Raw genomic sequence first — 16,040 nt, 5'->3', positions numbered from 1 at the left:
CTTCGCCCCGCTCGTTCGCCTGCTTCGCCCGTCCCCCCCCCACCCCCCGGCCGGGCGCATTAAAATTGCACACGTCGTCATGCACTCTTCACACGGAAACCGGACACGGACTAGAAGCGCGCATATAACGCACACACACGCACGCACACACTCACGCACGCACGCACGCACAATCAAGAGTTCACTTTTGAGAGACTGCCATTGCCTCTATTTTTTCCTCGTATTTGTTGTGATTTTTTTTTTGTCTGGATTTCTTTCCGTGTTTTTTTTTTTTCTCGTAGAGTAGGCTAACGTTTCTTGGCAGCTTTTTCCGTGGTGGTGGCGCCTCCTCCTCCTCCACTCCCACTACACACGCCAGCAGCACGCGCTCCTCCGGTGCCGCGCGGCGTGGACGTGACGTGACGTCAGGGCCACATCAGTTCAGTAGTCTGCGATGGGAGCCAGCTCGGGGTGCAGGTCCACGCTGATGTTCTTGTAGAGGCTGCTGAGGGACACCTCGGCGGGGCCGTAGTGGAGGTTGTTGAGACCGTCCAGGTGCTGCCTCTCTTTGGAATATCTCAACAGCTTGTATCTGCAAAAAGTTTGTTAAAAAAAGAGGCACGTTGATCATTTCTTCTGGCCATTGCGTGTCAGATGGGGCTGAAACCAAGGATGGTGCAAAGATGGAAAGACACACCACATTGATGATACCTTGTTTCACCAGCAGATGGCAGCCGGGAGCACAGAACAGACAAGATTGCACAGGACAAGGACACTTTTCCATTCTTTTTTTACCCCAGCTTTAAAGAGTTGATTTTATTATACACCACAAACGTGGTGTGTGTGTGTGTGTGTGTGTGTGTGTGTGTGTGTGTGTGTGTGTGTGTGTGTGTGTGTGTGTGCGCGCGCACGCGTGCGTGCGTGCGTATGTGCTTATGCACATGTGTAAGTGTGTTTTATTCATGAGCAAGTTAACCAATTAATATGACAGAGTGCAGGTGTAGAGGTGAGATTAATATCACAGCCACATATTGTCTGCCATTGTATCATTATGTGTATTACATTACAGTACAACCACAGTGATGGTCCAGTTGCTTGGACATATTTTAAATGAATGAATGAATGAATTAAGATAAGTGCGTTTTTAGCTCCTACTGCAGCCACTGTCAGTACGATCTGTCCATTTATGCACCATCTTTGATTATACTCTAATTACACCACAGGTGCCACTCTCCAGAATATTTTTTGGTTTTACTTTATTTACCCATGGGGAGGTTGCCGTGCACGAATGCCCTTTTTCAGCAATGCCCTTAAAGGGATAGTTGACCCAAAAAACTTTAATTATATCGATTGGTCACCCCATGGAGACTTGAATTCATGGATATTTTTTTTGTTTTGTCGCATTCCTAAGCCAATAATTCGATGACCAGCAGACTGTGTCTCCTACCGGAAACGCTGCTGGTCATCAAAATATTGTCTTAAAAACAAAATAATATCCATCCAAATATCCATGAATTCAAGTCTCCATGGGGTGACTAATCGATAGGAAAAAAAATGTTTTGGGGGTGAACTATCCCTTTAATATCTGTGTTACTGCTGGACTCCATGGGAGCTTGTTGTCAGCGTTCCTTATTGTTCTAAAAGTCCATTGTCCTTGTTGTTATCTTCTACCTACATGCGTGTGAAGCCTCACACACACGTCATCGCTAACACAAAGGAGCTGGCATTACCTGAGACGTACAATTTGTTTTAGAAACAATTATAGACAAAGTCCATTGTGTGGTTACGGGATCCAATTACAATTTGCAATTCAAAAGGGATTTAGAGGAGGGGACCTACAAGTTCAAGTCAGTCAGTTCAATCAGAGTAAATGACATGAACCTAGCTCTTCTCCATATAGTCCATGGGCCAGACGAGATGTCGGTACACCGAAAGGTGGCAAAGGTTACTTATCATTTTTGAGAAGCTCTATGTCTGTAGATAACATTTTGGTATGATAACCCTTCCTGGGTCACAGCTAAATTGGTGTTATCAGGTGCTGAAGTTACCCTCCCCCATTGAAAAAAGCCATTTTAGATGCAGGTGCATATCTTGGTATTGGCACCTGTTGAGTACATATTTCAATATCTTTCACAATAGTGTTTGGTATCATTTTTAAGGGGACACTTTAAGCTTTCATTCAAGCCCTTTTGTGTATATGTGGGACAAGTACAGTGGATACTGGAGCTCTTCAAACTTCGAATAAAACATTTTTAACACAATATTTGCCGAAATCATATTTTTTCTTTTAGTCCTGTGCCATTGAGAAACATCAGTGGCACAAAACACAAAATCTGGAATGCTGACATGACCCTAAGGATTCAGGAAATGTATAATTTACCCATATTATTTCATTTTGAGGGACAGATTTTCAGCCTTATATTAAACAAGCAGTTTTAACGCGAAACTAATCAGACCATAGTCAGTTACAACACAGACTCGTTTTAAGTATTTGTTCAATAGTAGCATTTTATAATAAAGCCGTTCATGAGTCACAGTAGTAGTCAAATCAACATGAAAGTATATGCATGAAATGATGTGTCCTTTTATCTACATAATGCTGTATATACAGCAGTAACAACAGTGTAGTAACATCAATATAGATATACATTGTGCAACATTGGGTTGATCGCACTATATAAGAGACTTCAGTCCTTTGTGCCGACCCACTTTATTTTTTGTTCAGTTTTCTCCTTGTATGGCTTATTCTTTATTTCCTTTTTTCTCTTTTTGTCTCTTTTTTCCCAATGTCCTTGTTCATGGTCTAGCTGCCGGGTAGAAGTTTTTTTCCAAGCCTAGGGCCATGTTACACATTAAAACTGGCCATCAATTTCTCCATCTGACTCCCCAAGTTCAAATTCTGTTCCAGTGAACAGAATCCAGTGAATGGCCAGCTTGCCATCGTTGTCGGTCCATCCATGGAGAATAGGGCTTGGCACAACAGGAGATGCCTGTTGATGGTCCATTGTGGAACCTTGGGCCGTCAACCTTTACTTTATAGAGTGTGGAGCACAGTAGCTGTGCTCTAGTAAGAAGGAAGGCCTTGACAGCCACAGCGTTGATATACTGAATGTTATAGATAAGAACTTCAGAATTCTCCAGGCGCTCAACCGAACGCTTGTTTGCATGCAGACCTAGATGTGGAGCGAATTGCCTTCTAGATATATCAGGTCGTATTGTTTTAATATCATTAATTTGCTGTTCTTTTATCCACATAGTATAAAGGGAGTCTCCCTTGTTTGTCAATAAAGATGCCTTGCGCATGTGAACGGTAATTTCTGTGTATGTCGTCTATAAACTGGACTTTAGGGTTCATTGAACCAAGAGTGACAGGTCTGCCACGGCACATCACTGTAGACAGCAGTTCCAGATTGCTGCCTGGTAGTGGTTGAGTTGGAAAGAATGGAAATGGCAGTCTCTCTGCCTTCTGGATGTCTTATTTGGACATGGTTTAAATCATGTTGGGCCTCATTCGAGCATCTAGAGAGGGAGAGTGGATGCTTCACCTGGCAAGCATTCGAGCAATGATTCCTTGGTGCTTTGCATATGACCAAATTAATTATGCACGGTACCTTCCCTACTATTACGCCCAAATGTCTCAACTGCCCATCACACACCCAGATGTGTATACAGAATTCATGGAAGGGGGTTTCTCAGTTCAAATGGGCTCCACCAATCCCTTTCCCCGAATCCCTGTTGACCAAGCCATAGAAGAAACGGTGAACAAAGACACCCAGACAGCTGGAGGGACAAAGGGATTCAGCTTGAAGCCAGGAGCTGTGATAACCTTACAGCCGAGTACAGAACCTTGTTCCTCAGACATCTGAGAGACTTGATAGGTCAAGGCAGTTACAAGCTGTCCCATCCAGATCTACAGGGTCCAAGGATCAAAAGAAATTATGAGGATGTCAAGGCTTTCATTGACCATATGGAGAATAACTGGTTCAATCCTGTGGCTCCAAATGGCATTGATCTGGTTGGCCTCTCCACTGGCTCCATTGCACCACCTGATGTGACCAGGGATCTCTTGAGAGTTCCTGAGATAGGCGAAGAGGCCAAGGACAAGTGTGAGGAAATAGCAGAGTTGCACTCCACGCATGAGGAAGCTGATACTCATTTGCTTCGCCATGCCTTGCATGCATCTAATGCAGGCTCACAGGCAGTAGTAATTACAGCTGAAGATACTGATGTCATGGTGCTCTGTCTTGGCTTCCAGAAAGATATTGCCTGTCCCATCTATCAAAAATGTGGGACACAGAACAGCACACGTTTTCTGGACATCACAAAACTGGTAGGCTCAATCGGACGTAGTGTATGTGACGGCCTAATTGGCTTACCCACCTTCACAGGATGTGACACAGTGAGTGCATTCGCCGGTCGAGGGAAGCTGAATGCTCTGAAGATGAGGACCCTTTCTGGCAAGATACTTTCAGTCAACTGGGGAAGTCATGGAATGTATCTGATGATCTCTTCCAGAAAATTGAGAAGTTTACCTGTTGCATGTACATCGCCAATAGCAGCACAGGTGATGTAAATAAGATGTAAGTAAGCTGCGCCACAAACTGTTCTGCACCAAAAGGGGGGAAATCGAATCCAGCCAGCTGCCACCATGTAGAGATTGTCTCTATATGCATATTGAACGGGCAAACTACCAGGCAGCAATCTGGAACTGCTGTCTACAGGCATCTCCTGTTGTGCCAAGCCCTATTCTTCATGGATGTACGTACCGACAGCGATGGCAAGCTGGACATTCACTGGATGCGTTCCCCACCTAAACCAGATGTGGTCTTGGAGCTGTTGTCCTGCAAGTGTGTGCAAACTGCCAGATTGCACGTGCCTGTAATGGACTGACCTGCACCGACATGTGCAGGTTGCAGACCTGCAGCAACCAATACAGGCAGATGATCCACAACCAGAATTTGAACTTGGGGAGTCAGATGGAGAAATTGATGACCAGTTTTAATGTGTAACATGGCCCTAGGCTTGGAAAAAAACTTCTACCCGGCAGCTAGACCATGAACAAGGACATTGCGAAAAAAGAGACAAAAAGAGAAAAAAGGAAATAAAGAATACGCCATACAAGGAAAAAACTGAGCAAAAATAAAGTGGGTCGGCACAAAGGACTGAAGTGTCTTGTATAGTGTGATCAACCCAATGTTGCACAATGTATATCTATATACTGTTGATGTTACTACACTGTTACTGCTGATATACAGTATATGTAGATAAAAGGAAACATAATTTCATGCACATACTTTCATGTTGATTTGACTACTACTGTGACTCATGAACTGCTTTATTATAAAATGCTACTATTGAACAAATGCTTAAAACAAGTCTGTGTTGTAACTGACTATGGTCTGATTAGTTTCGCGTTAAAACTGCTTGTTTAATATAAGGCTGAAAATCTGTCCCTCAGAATGAAATAATATGAGTAAATTATACATTTCCCGAATCCTTAGGGTCATGTCAGCATTCCAGATTTTGTGTTTTGTGCCACTGATGTTTCTCAATGGCACAGGACTAAAAGAAAAAATATGATTTCGGCAAATATTGTGTTAAAAATGTTTTATTCGAAGTTTGAAGAGCTCCAGTATCCACTGTACTTGTCCCACATATACACAAAAGGGCTTGAATGAAAGCTTAAAGTGTCCCCTTAAAAATGATACCAAACACTATTGTGAAAGATATTGAAATATGTACTCAACAGGTGCCAATACCAAGATATGCACCTGCATCTAAAATGGCTTTTTTCAATGGGGGAGGGTAACTTCAGCACCTGATAACACCAATTTAGCTGTGACTCAGGAAGGGTTATCATACCAAAATGTTATCTACAGACATAGAGCTTCTCAAAAATGATAAGTAACCTTTGCCACCTTTCGGTGTACCGACATCTCGTCTGGCCCATGGACTAATAGCGATAGGAGTTCTCCTTAACGCTATGCACGTGTAGTTTCCCCCATTTGAACAGGTGCAAAATAAACAATGCTGATTCAGACAAAATAGAACATCACCAAACCCAGCTCTGTTTGTTTTTTAAATAAAAATGTAAAGTCCTGTTGATTTGACTATTTTTATTAGGAAGAAAACCCGGACTGGATCAGTGGATACGGAGCTTCAAATAGTAAAATCCACAGGAAGTTCACATTTTTATTAACAAAACAAACAGTAGGCCTACTGGGTTTGGTGATTTTCTATATTGTCTGAATCTGCTTTGTTTGTGTTCGTTTACGTGCTAAAAGAGTGACTTTGAGAGCTGTTTCAGTGTACAATGTAAGTCAATGAGGAGCATATTTAGAATTATCGATTTCTAATCAATGGAGCAATTTATTTATTTATTTCTTGTCCACCTTTGGAGTTACATCATGGCAAGGTAAATACACAACCCAAACCTCTACCAAAGTGGTCTTACCCTTTCACACGGCAGCCTGTTGGTTGCCGTGTGAAAGGGTCTGTTGGGTCGCGTCGCGTGCATATGTTCAGAGCACGTTATGATTGCTTGGAATTTCTGAAATAAAGAGTCAAACACGCTCCACTACACTGTTGTTATTTCATAGCAGCAAAGCAATATGATTAATTACACTGCCATTGATTAGTAATTTGTTTATTCATTCATGAGTGTGAGACAACTGTGCCTGTCTAGAATGAACGCGGACCCCTATCTCAAAATATTTTGTTCCAGGGACCCCCCCAGAAGCAAAGATTGGAGTTATAAATGTTCCCTTAAAAAAAAAAAAAAATATATATATATATATATATATATATATATATATATATATATATATATATATATTCAAATTATTTGCACAAATGTTCCAACATTTTTCAAAAATAGCAGATCTACAAGCTGTTATAGCTATAACAATGTATATCAGTATATGCGGTTGCTGTCGGGCAGAAGACTTTTATCTCCATATTTTAAACTTTTGGTGTTTTTTTCCCCGTAAATACCCTACTTGATCATCCTACAGCGTCACACGGAAGAAAGCATCAGAAGTACTTTTGCTATTTTTGAATTTGAATCCTGAAAAGTAACTGGTTTCCACCAGCCAGAGACGATATAGTATTGCTGAACATTACTTACAAATATAAAACGATAAAGTTAGCTGCTTATTGTTGTATACACAAAGCAACAGATCAATGCGGTTGAGAGCGATCAGCGATAACCGCTGGGTCTGTATACTGTAGTAATATGACCTGGTTTACATGTTTTTACCAGCTAGGAATAGACCTTTATGTAAAGGTCGAATCCCTCCTCTACTCTATATGGTGGACAGTTTTCACATTGAGGATCTGATGTCACATCTAATGTTCTCTATTGATGTCATCTAGGAGCACTACAGCAGAGCGGGAACAGTCATATCCAGTTACAAAATACCAGTGTTTAAATAATGGTGCAGTGAAATGTCAGCGCTGGAGCAATAATATGCACCTTTATTTTGAGCGGCGGTTGTTAGCGGCCACTCTCGCCCGCTGTTCTAGCATTTACCTTGCATTTAGAAGTCGCAACTTACCTATATTTTTAAAGCGAACATTTTTTAACTCAAATCTTTGCTTCTGGGGGTCCCTGGAAGAAAATATTTTGAGATGTGGGTCCGCGGCCAAATACATATAATATTGGGGGTCCTTGACATGAAAAAGATTGAGTACCACTGATATAGAAACATTTCAGAATTCTGTTAGGATTTAGAAGACATTTTGTAGAATCGGCTTCAGGCCTTAATGGGTTAAGGGGGGATCTCTGATCGTCTGGTAACGCGAGACTATCCATAAGGTAGCTTTTTATGAGCTCTCCACTGTACTGTAGACACACGTTGTCAACTACAGTGAGATATGTCAACTATGCTACTGTGTCATTATTTTAGAGGCGACTTTTGCTGATATATCCACCTGTAGGCTTTTCACTGCGTTCCACTTCCTGTCTTTTGATCCAATGAAATCCAATGAAACCGGTCAGATGACTAATGATATCCAATGAAATCCGACAGGAAGTGTGGAAAACACACAGCCAAGAAACAGGTGAATAGAAGCAGGGGACTGTCGAGAGAGAAAAGGTCTTCAGCACAAGTGAAACGTACCGTCCTAGGAACTGCACCTCTCCTCTGTGGTGGTGTGGAATCGACTTGTACTTCCCCATCTCTCCCTCCGGCCGCGTGACGTTCAGCCCCGCGTAATGCACCCTGAGGAGAGAGCACAGAGACATCGCACACAACATGCATTCAGACATACTTGAGACCAACACAGCACATGACAAACACATGTTCAGTATGTAAGGTATATAAGATGCAGGCCATAATGGAGAATGTTGGTCATCCTCTCCACAACATCTTGGCAAGACCGGTTCATCTCTTTGTGCTGCAAAGAATGAACGGTTCAAGAAAACCTTAGTCCTCAAAGCAGCTATAGTTTTATTTTTTCACGACCAGCCACTAGACTTATGAACTGGACTAGTCTTTAGTTATATATCTATGTGTCATAACAAAGGAGTATTCCCTGTGACACCTTTTTATGTTATGTAATGTTGTTTTTTTAAGTATCTGTACCCTTTTAGTCTTTTTTTAAGCCTATTGTGTTGTGTTTTTTAACTGCTTGACAGGAGTTAGAGAGAGATGGTGCAACATCTAGCTATTGTCAGAGAGAGATGGTACAACACATAGGCGCCGATCCTGTGGGTGGGTGCGTCAGGGCTAAAGCCCCTGCGAGAAATGACGAGCCCCCACCACAATCTCAGATTTGGGGGCCCAGATTTACAGTACATTACAGTAGCTCGCCCATAGGCTCGGACAACCTGTCTGTCCACTCATTGTTGGGGCGCGCTCCCGTAAGCCAATGTAACATACGTTGGCTGCCCCATTCGCACCTTTTACCTTAAGCTACAAAAGCTGCTGACTCGTGCATATCAATGGTCCATGTGTGACCTGTGAAGTACTGTAGTCTGTAGGAGGCAATAGGCTACTGTCAGATGTCCTGAAGCAGTCCAAAAGAGAATGGATAATGTTCCTGGATTCATGAATTAAATTACAGAGGTGACGTGACTAGCTGTTGAGTCTGTCAGTGTGTGTGCGTGTGCGTGTGCGCACTCACACGCTCACTTGTTGACCAGTAGATCATCTACACAGTATTATGGTGCTAGTAAAGGCTGGGAGAGTGTGTTGTTACTGTTGTTTTATGGTCGTTTAATCAATTATTTATTATTATTAATTTTAAAAGTGCGCACGCGTATGTGGGCTGGAGGGACAGGGGACGGGGCGGGGGGGCTTCATTCGAGGCAAGCCCCCACGAACATGCACATAATTCGGCGCAGACTATGGTACAAACATCTGGACACCTGGCACCGTCTCCGTCAGTGACTACAGGCCGAGGCTTTTTGTCCTGACATCTCCTGACTGACCTGGGAGATCAGATCGGGTGACGGACATCTCGTGTTCAAAAGTGGCTCCAGACACATGGCACAGGCACAGGCTCTGACTCTGACTCTGACTCTGACTCTGACTCTGACTCTGACTCTGACTCTGACTCTGACTCTGACTCTGTCTCTCTCTCTCTCTCTCTCTCTCTCTCTCTCTCTCTCTCTCTCTCTCTCTCTCTCTCTCTCTCTCTCTCTCTCTCTCTCTCTCTCTCTCTCTCTCTCTCTCTCTCTCTCTCTCTCTCTCTCTCTCTCTCTCTCTCTCTCTCTCTCTCTCTCTCTCTCTCTCTCTCTCTCTCTCTCTCTCTCTCTCTCTCTCTCTCTCTCTCTCTCTCTCTCTCTCTCTCTCTCTCTCTCTCTCTCTCTCTCTCGGCTATTTTCAAATAGCCTATGTATAAAATAAGGCTAAAGTGGTTAATGTATGCTCTATAATATAAAAATGTATATCCGAAAAGTAACGAGTAACTAAGGTTTTCAAATAATTGTAGTGGAGTAAAAGTACAACATTTGCCTCGGAGAAGTAGAAGTAAAAATATTGGAAATTGGAAATACGTAAAGTACAAATACCTCAAAATTGTACTTAAGTACAGTACTTAAGTAAATGTACTTAGTTACTTTCCACCACTGGATGCCGTGATAAACACCCCGCACAAAACAGGACCGATTTACACACATGTTTACCTGACAATGTGTAGTGTAGAGGCTTTTAGTAACCTGCGTGTTTGTCTCCATTTGTATCGACTTGTTTTTGTTTTTATGTTTTAATCTGTTTTTTAAAGCACTCTGGTTGGCTTGTTTTTCTTCTCTCTGTGGAGTTGCACTGTAACTTGTGCAACCGCGTGCGTGTGGACTAAACAGGATGTCTTGTGTGCAATTCTGTGGCTGTTTGTAATGATAGTTTGCAGAGTGGCAGGAGTGAGTGCACGGGGCGGAGCGCGCCCCATACTAATTACCTATAGCCCGACAGGATGTGCCCCTGCTTGGATGTGACAGATAAGCAGACTGGACTGGACTGCCCTCCCCCCAAAAATAAAAGGTCAGAATACGTTAAGTTACCATGGACGTTGTGTAGTGAACTATTGACTGGTTTCAATGTGTCTAAGAGTCTTGCCGCCTCTCGGTCGATGGGGCCACGATGTGATGGTGTTGACTGACTGCTGCTTTGAACCAAATCAATACGTGTGTGTGTGTGTGTGTGTGTGTGTGTGTGTGTGTGTGTGTGTGTGTGTGTGTGTGTGTGTGTGTGTGTGTGTGTGTGTGTGTGTGTGTGTGTGTGTGTGTGTGTGTGTGTGTGTGGATCCATGACGCACGCATGGATGGAAGCAAAATAAAACATCACGACTGACAATGTTTCCATGACCAAGTCCTAATGTGCACTTCAGTGGTGGAAAAAGTACTCAAATGTTTTACTTAAGTAGAAGTATCAATACTGCTATGTAGAAATACTCTGTTGCAAGTACAAGTCTGGAAGTAAAAATGTACTTGAGTAAAAGGACAAAAGTATTGGTATCAAAATGTACTTAAAGTACCAAAAGTAGAAAGTACTAATTGTGCAGAATGTCCCATTTCAAAGACTATTACGATTTTATGGAAGATGTTTCTGAACATAAATTGCTAGTTTGACCACTTCAAATGCTCTAATCTTGAGATAATAACCTGCGACGCATTGAGAGCTGGTAGATTTCAGACTGTCTTTTCAGGGAGAGGACATTTATGTGGACAGTATATCGGATAAGATCTTCGACGATATAATGGACATTTTTGTAACAAAAGAAGGCAGCGCTGTATGGGTTCAGTGGCTTAGGTGCTCTTTAGTGGAACAAGTAGCTATAGAAACAAAACAAAAACAAGACGTCCTGCTTGTCCTCCAGTGGTGCAGACAATCAAGGATAGGATCACCGAGTGAAAGTCGAGTGAAACTAAAACTTAACACCTTAAGAACACAGCACCTTAAGAACACTGTACTTGCTGATACTCTCTCTTCTCACAGAATGTGCGCACAAAACAAACAAAAAACATAATGTCAACCACTTCTTTACACCTGTAAACCTGTGATGTGATTCTAAAACGGTGAGACGTTTGCCTAACAACAAGCCGTGGCTGACCAGTCAGGTGAAAGCAGCTATCAATAGACAGAAAGGCTGTGTGTTTGTTGTTGCCATGTGGGGATAACGATCAGATTAAAACGGCACACAAAGAACTGAGAAAAAACAAGCAGGCGGAGAAACGGAAACTAAGCTGAAGGTGGAGCGCCAGTTATCCTTTAAATTAGAGTTTGTTTTATTGTTTTAGTTCCATTTAATTACGTTTTAGGAGAATGATTTTGTATTCTAAGTGATATTAAAGGGTTGTATTATGTTTGTTGAACGTTAACATATTTATTTCCATGTGTGTTGTAACATTTGTTTGTTTTACACCCAGGACCATTTTGGAAACAAGTGTTTTAAGTCATGCTAAGTGCTATCATCTGGATGTGTTTTGTCTCATGTTGCCATGAGATGCCGTGTTTGAATCCTCATAAAAATGGAATCACATCGAAACACAACAACAGTCAATACCAGAGAATTAATCAGTGGTCAGAGTAGCTCCACTTGCCAGATTTTGCGAGAGAAATAAGCAACGAGGTCTATAAAAACAAGCCCAAAAGAAGCGACCAGGCCACATGAGCACTATGCAGATCGGTTATTTGAAAATAACCGATCTACGCAACGCGCTGTGAGATTGTAAATCTGCTATTTTCAAAAGAAAACATTTTGAAAAAGGTTAACAACACAAATCTGGTAGGGGGGGTCCCTGCCACAAAATAGTGTTAGATGGGTGGACAAATACATATTAATTTGGGTGGCCCTTGGCATGGAAATGTTTGAGAACCACTGGTTTAAACGACATTAGAAAACAAGCCCAAATAAGCAACTACCAATATTTACAAGCGTCTTTACAGGAAGAAAGTCGCTTATAATAAGCAGAGTAGCTCCACTTGCAGGTCCTCAGGATGGCTTCATGCATCCAAATGAGGCCAATCAATGGTTTGATGAGAACTACTTTTTCAGAAGCTCATGAAAATGTCGATCGTTCCCTATCAGACACTAATCTACCTATTGTGTTATTGGTGGAGTCTTAAAGACAACCAAGCTGCCAGGTCTGAAGGAGCTTCATTATATCTTCATTATACTAGCACCATTATATCTGTCTTTGTCTATGTCCAAAGTAACGCGCAGCACGACGCGTTTTGAGCTTGTAGATCTGCTATTTTTGCTATGTTTGAATTGGAATCCTGAAAAGTCATATTTGTATTTAATTTCAAATGCATTTGTATGAACTTAAATACAAATACATTGGACATAAAAAGACAATAGAATTTTAATACTAGTCATTAAGCTACTAATATAGACTGAAGTAATTAAAGCGGGTCATGTTTGCATGTTTGGAATTGTAACAGCTGAAATCAATACCATATCAGTATTCCGATATTAACCTGCGGTGCAGTGAAGGTGGGGGCCGCATGTGGCCCCCGGGGCGCCAGTTGCCCATGTATGTTGTATGACGACGGGTCAAGCAGCTGATCAAATTGGCGGTCTATTTAAGCTCACCTCATTCATTGCACTTCCTCTTGCTGTCGGTGCTGCCACTGAACGTTGTATGTGCTTTGTTTTCTCCCACCACCACCCCAGCACCACCAGTAGGCTGCCTTCACTTTTTCACGTCAAGGACCCCCAAATTGACACTTATTAGCCCGTGGACCCCCACTTAAAAAAATATGCCAGGGACCCCCGTAGGAGAAGATTTGTACGGCTCTAGCAGTGATTTTCAACCATTCAAATTTTAAGGACCCCCAGTTTCACATGCATTAGGGCTACGGACCCCCATTTAATGGCATTTCTATTTATGGGACCCCGATTTGTATTGTAAAATCAATGTTAATTTAACTCTGAGAGTGTACAAATGGAACCAAATGGACACTCTCTGAGTTACAGACCCATAATGGTCCATTTGGTTCTTATCCATCATTTAGCTGGGGACCCCCTGGAACCCCCTAAAGTACCCCTGGGGGTCCCCGGACCCCACTTTGAGAACCAATGCTTTAAGGGTTCTGTTTTCCCCTGGGGGCTAGGTTTGTTATAGATGTATATATCTCTATCCCTGCTCTTAAATGATTGTCTGCTAATGTGCTGAGCAGGGAGTAATGTATAGAGCCTGAACGCCAAGATCAAATTTTATATTCACAATGTTTTATAAATCAAATGTTCTCAAGCTATTCGTGAGTTAGTTACAAAATCAGGGTGTCATGTCCCTTTAACTACCAACTGGGCAGTTATAAAACGCTGTGGCTACGTGGGAAAACTTCCATGTGTCATTTTACAACAGGTACAGGACAAAACAAAAAACGCGTACCTGTGCCATAAGTCATCGTCCTCTCCTCCCCATCCCCAGAATGCATTGGGAAAGCCGTTGATTTTGCGGAACTGCTCCACGGTGAGTCCGCTCACACCGCCGAAGAACTCGTTGTAAGGAAGTCTGCATAGCAACAGGAAGCAGTGGGTTTACACACAGACGCACAAAACACACATAAATCACACAACAACAACAACAACAACAACAACAACAGCTGGAAACAACACAACCCACTGCCAGGACTGGGTGTGGCACCATGATTTAAAAGAGCACTTCGTCCATTTTTAACCTTATCTTCATATAATTGTTTCTCACTATATTTGTTTAATGTTGTTTTATAGACCGCCATGGTCTGATCTTGAATCCTAAGGGAGCAGTAAAACTGTAGCACAAACGGATACGGAAATAATGGATTTAACGTCATTCCGTTCCCGTCGACTCCATGTTTGTAGTTTTTTTTCTTTAGTAGTTTTTTTTCTTTCGCCTGTATCTGTTCTTTTTTTTTTTGTCCATTTTTCCGAGGAGACGCGTGTTTCCAACGGCCTGTAGCGAAGGGGACACTAGCTCCGGATGCAATGTTTTGCTTCCGGAGCAATAGTCAGAGACTCCTGCTCCGGAGTCCGGAATCGATCAATAAATATGGATCTAAACTTTTATGACAACTTTAAAACTACTAAAAACACTGGGTGAGTACATTATGAATATACTCTGGCAGTCAAAGAGTTAAGGGTGGGGAGAGTGATTTGCTTTGGTTAAAATAAGTGTTAAATAGCTCTATATTCTGATAGTACTCATTGCTACAGAGTGTTTGTTCAGTATTAGGAGTCTCCTTCTCTCTCCACCTCTTTATTAAACAGAAAATGCATTTTCGTTTCAGTTTCAGTTTAATTTCCAATTTTATCCAACCAGGACAGAGAACTCAATCATATAGATTAAACAAGTGAAATTGGAAGTGATGACACTAAGAAATGAGCAGACAAAATTGGAACTGGAACACTTTACAAATTAAGCTTAAAAATGGGTACTTTCTCCTGATTGGCTGAGATTTTGACACCTACCGAAAAATGTATTTTCTGTTTATTAAAGAGCTGGAGAGAAGGGGAGACTCCTGTTACTGAAAAAACACTCTATAGCAATGATTACTATTAGAATATAGTATTTTAACCTTTTAACAAAATACTTTTTGTTTTAACCAAAAATATCACTTAACCTAAATAATAATAATAATAATGTTGCTATATATTTATATATAGAAAGAACTAAAAAAAAAATAGGGGGCACGGTGGCGCAGTCGGTAGCGCTGTCGCCTCACAGCTAGAGGGTCCTGGGTTCGATTCCTGCCAGGGACGCTGTGGGCGCTGGGGGCGTGTCTTCTCCTCCGCGTCATCAGTGCCCATACCCAGGGTGGGGTTGGCAAAAGGGCCTACTCTGTGTGGAGTTTGCATGTTCTCCCCGTGTCTCCTAGGGTAGTTAATACCCTCACAAAAACATGTAGTAATCCTGGTCGCTATACCGCCTCCCCCATGACAGCCGGGGCGCCTGATGGAGGGGAAGGGAACTGGTTGGAATAACGTGTTCCTTCCACGCGCTACGTCCAACCAGGGAAACTCCCCCCTGTCAGGTGACAAGAAGGTCAGTTGGCTCTCATGCACTGAAGGAAGCATGAGCTCGGCCCTGGCCTCCCTGGCTGTGGGGGACTGGTGTAGCGCTGGTGTAGGGCTGGTGTAGCGCCCAGGATCACTTAGGAAATTGGCACCGGGTGAAAAAAATGGGTTACAAAAATCACGGGATAAAAATTATTTAAAAAAAAGAAAGAACTAAAATGACACAGAGGCGTAACAGGTCTAAATGGGAAAATAAAAATAACAAAAAAATGATAGTTTGAAATCACTGGCATTTTGTCCTACCTGTTTGTCCAACCTTTGCAACCTGTTCATCAGTGCGGTGAGGACAGTGACAGGTGCAGGACAACAACAGAACGACGTGTGACCTTGTTTCTGTCTAATATTAGCCAGGTGTCTAAGACATGTCCTCCTCCAGGAGGAGGCTGCTACACATCGCCGGTGGGACAGCAGTACTGAGTACATTTACTCAAGTACTGTACTTCAAAACAATACTGAGGTACTTTTTAGTATATTGTCGCTGTCGGGCCGAAACCTCTTATCTCCATATCCTAACCGTTTTGTGTTTTGTTTGGTAAATTAACGCCCCAACTTGATCA

The 16,040-nt window shown here is 42.3% G+C and overlaps 1 protein-coding gene across 2 annotated transcripts in view; it reads right to left on the bottom strand.

Moving 5' to 3' along the window:
- Nucleotides 1-305: 305 nt before the first annotated feature.
- b4galt6 (UDP-Gal:betaGlcNAc beta 1,4- galactosyltransferase, polypeptide 6) overlaps nucleotides 306-16,040 on the bottom strand; it is a 45,014-nt gene continuing 29,279 nt past the window's right edge. For both annotated transcript variants that reach the window (XM_084067357.1, XM_084067358.1), the window contains exons 8-10: nucleotides 13,820-13,942; nucleotides 8,100-8,201; nucleotides 306-571 (exon numbers count right to left, since the gene is read on the bottom strand). In XM_084067357.1, coding sequence (XP_083923483.1) covers nucleotides 421-571; nucleotides 8,100-8,201; nucleotides 13,820-13,942 — 376 coding nt within the window. In that variant the 3' untranslated portion in view covers nucleotides 306-420. The remainder of the gene's footprint in view (nucleotides 572-8,099; nucleotides 8,202-13,819; nucleotides 13,943-16,040) is intronic.

This window comes from Gymnoscopelus microlampas (assembly GCF_963454915.1).
Source record: "Gymnoscopelus microlampas genome assembly, chromosome: 9".
NCBI lineage: Eukaryota > Metazoa > Chordata > Actinopteri > Myctophiformes > Myctophidae > Gymnoscopelus > Gymnoscopelus microlampas.
This window is presented reverse-complemented; position numbering and strand designations above follow the sequence as displayed.